General features: G+C 61.0%; 1 protein-coding gene across 1 annotated transcript in view; it reads left to right on the forward strand.

The window, feature by feature from the left end:
- Positions 1-1,478, forward strand: part of LOC107307092 (leucine-rich glioma-inactivated protein 1-like) — a 13,835-nt gene that overhangs the window by 3,508 nt on the left and 8,849 nt on the right. The window contains exon 2 of the mRNA XM_015850533.2: positions 1,128-1,295. Coding sequence (XP_015706019.1) covers positions 1,128-1,295 — 168 coding nt within the window. The remainder of the gene's footprint in view (positions 1-1,127; positions 1,296-1,478) is intronic.

Here is a 1,478-nt window from a genome sequence, read left to right on the forward strand (position 1 = left end):
CCATGGCCCCATAGGGACCCCAATGGCCCCCATAGGGACCCCAATAGCCCCCATAGGGACCCCAATGGAACCCATAGGGACTCCAATGGCACCCATGGCCCCATAGGAACCCCAATGGCACCCATAGGGACCCCAGTGTCCCCCATAAGAACCCCAATAGCCCCCATAGGGACCCCAATGGCCCCATAGGGACCCCAATGGCCCCATAAGGACCCCAATGGCCCCCATAGAGACCCCAATAGCCCCCATAGGGACCCCAATGGCACCCATAGGGACCCCAATGGCACCCATGGCCCCATAGAGACCACTATGGCACCCATAGGGACCCCAATGTCACCCATGGCCCCATAGGGACCCCAATAGCACCCATAGGGACCCCAATGGAACCCATGGCCCCATAGGGACCCCAATGGCCCCCATAGTGACCCCAATAGCCCCCATAAGGACCCCAATGGAACCCATAGGGACCCCAATAGCCCCCATAGGGACCCCAATAGCCCCCATAGGGACCCCAGTGTCCCCCATAGGGACCCCAATAGCACCCATAGGGACCCCAATGGAACCCATAGGGACCCCAATGGCCCCCATAGTGACCCCAATGGAACCCATAGGGACCCCAATGGAACCCATAGGGACCCCAATAGCCCCCATAAGGACCCCAATGTCCCCCATAGGGACCCCAATAGCCCCCATAAGGACCCCAATGGAACCCATAGGGACCCCAATGGAACCCATAGGGACCCCAATGGCCCCATAAGGACCCCAATAGCCCCCATAAGGACCGCAATGGAACCCATAGGGACCCCAATAGCCCCCATAAGGACCCCAATGGAACCCATGGCCCCATAGGGAGACCAATGGTACCCATAGGGACCCCAATGGCACCCATGGCCCCATAGGGATCCCAATGGCCCCCATAAGGACCCCAATGGCACCCATGGCCCCATAGGGACCCCAATAGCCCCCATAGGGACCCCAGTGTCCCCCATAGGGACCCCAATGTCACCCGTGGCCCCATAGGGACCCCAGTGTCCCCCATATGGACCCAATGGCCCCCATAGGGACCCCAATAGCCCCCATAGGGCCCCCAATGGCCCCCATAGGTCACCCCACATGTCTCCCCATAGAGCTGCAGCCGTTCCAGTCGCTGCCGTTCTCGTCGCTGTCCGCGGAGCCGTTTGTGGTTGGGGGGCAGCACTATGGGGTGGCGCTGGCTCAGCCCTTTTCAGGCTCCTGCGCCCTATTGGAATGGGATCAAATGGGGGGACGATTCCGGACACACAGCGTCGTCAATGGTGAGAGACCCCCACCCCAAATGGCCCCATAGGACCCCATAGGACCCCATTGACCCTATAGGACCCCACTGACCCCATAGGACCCCATTGACCCTATAGGACCCACCCCCACCCCACTGACCCCATAGGACCCCATTGACCCCATAGGACCCCATTGACCCTATAGGACCCACCCCCACCCCA

The sequence above is a fragment of the Coturnix japonica genome, unplaced genomic scaffold, assembly GCF_001577835.2.
Source record: "Coturnix japonica isolate 7356 unplaced genomic scaffold, Coturnix japonica 2.1 chrUnrandom486, whole genome shotgun sequence".
NCBI lineage: Eukaryota > Metazoa > Chordata > Aves > Galliformes > Phasianidae > Coturnix > Coturnix japonica.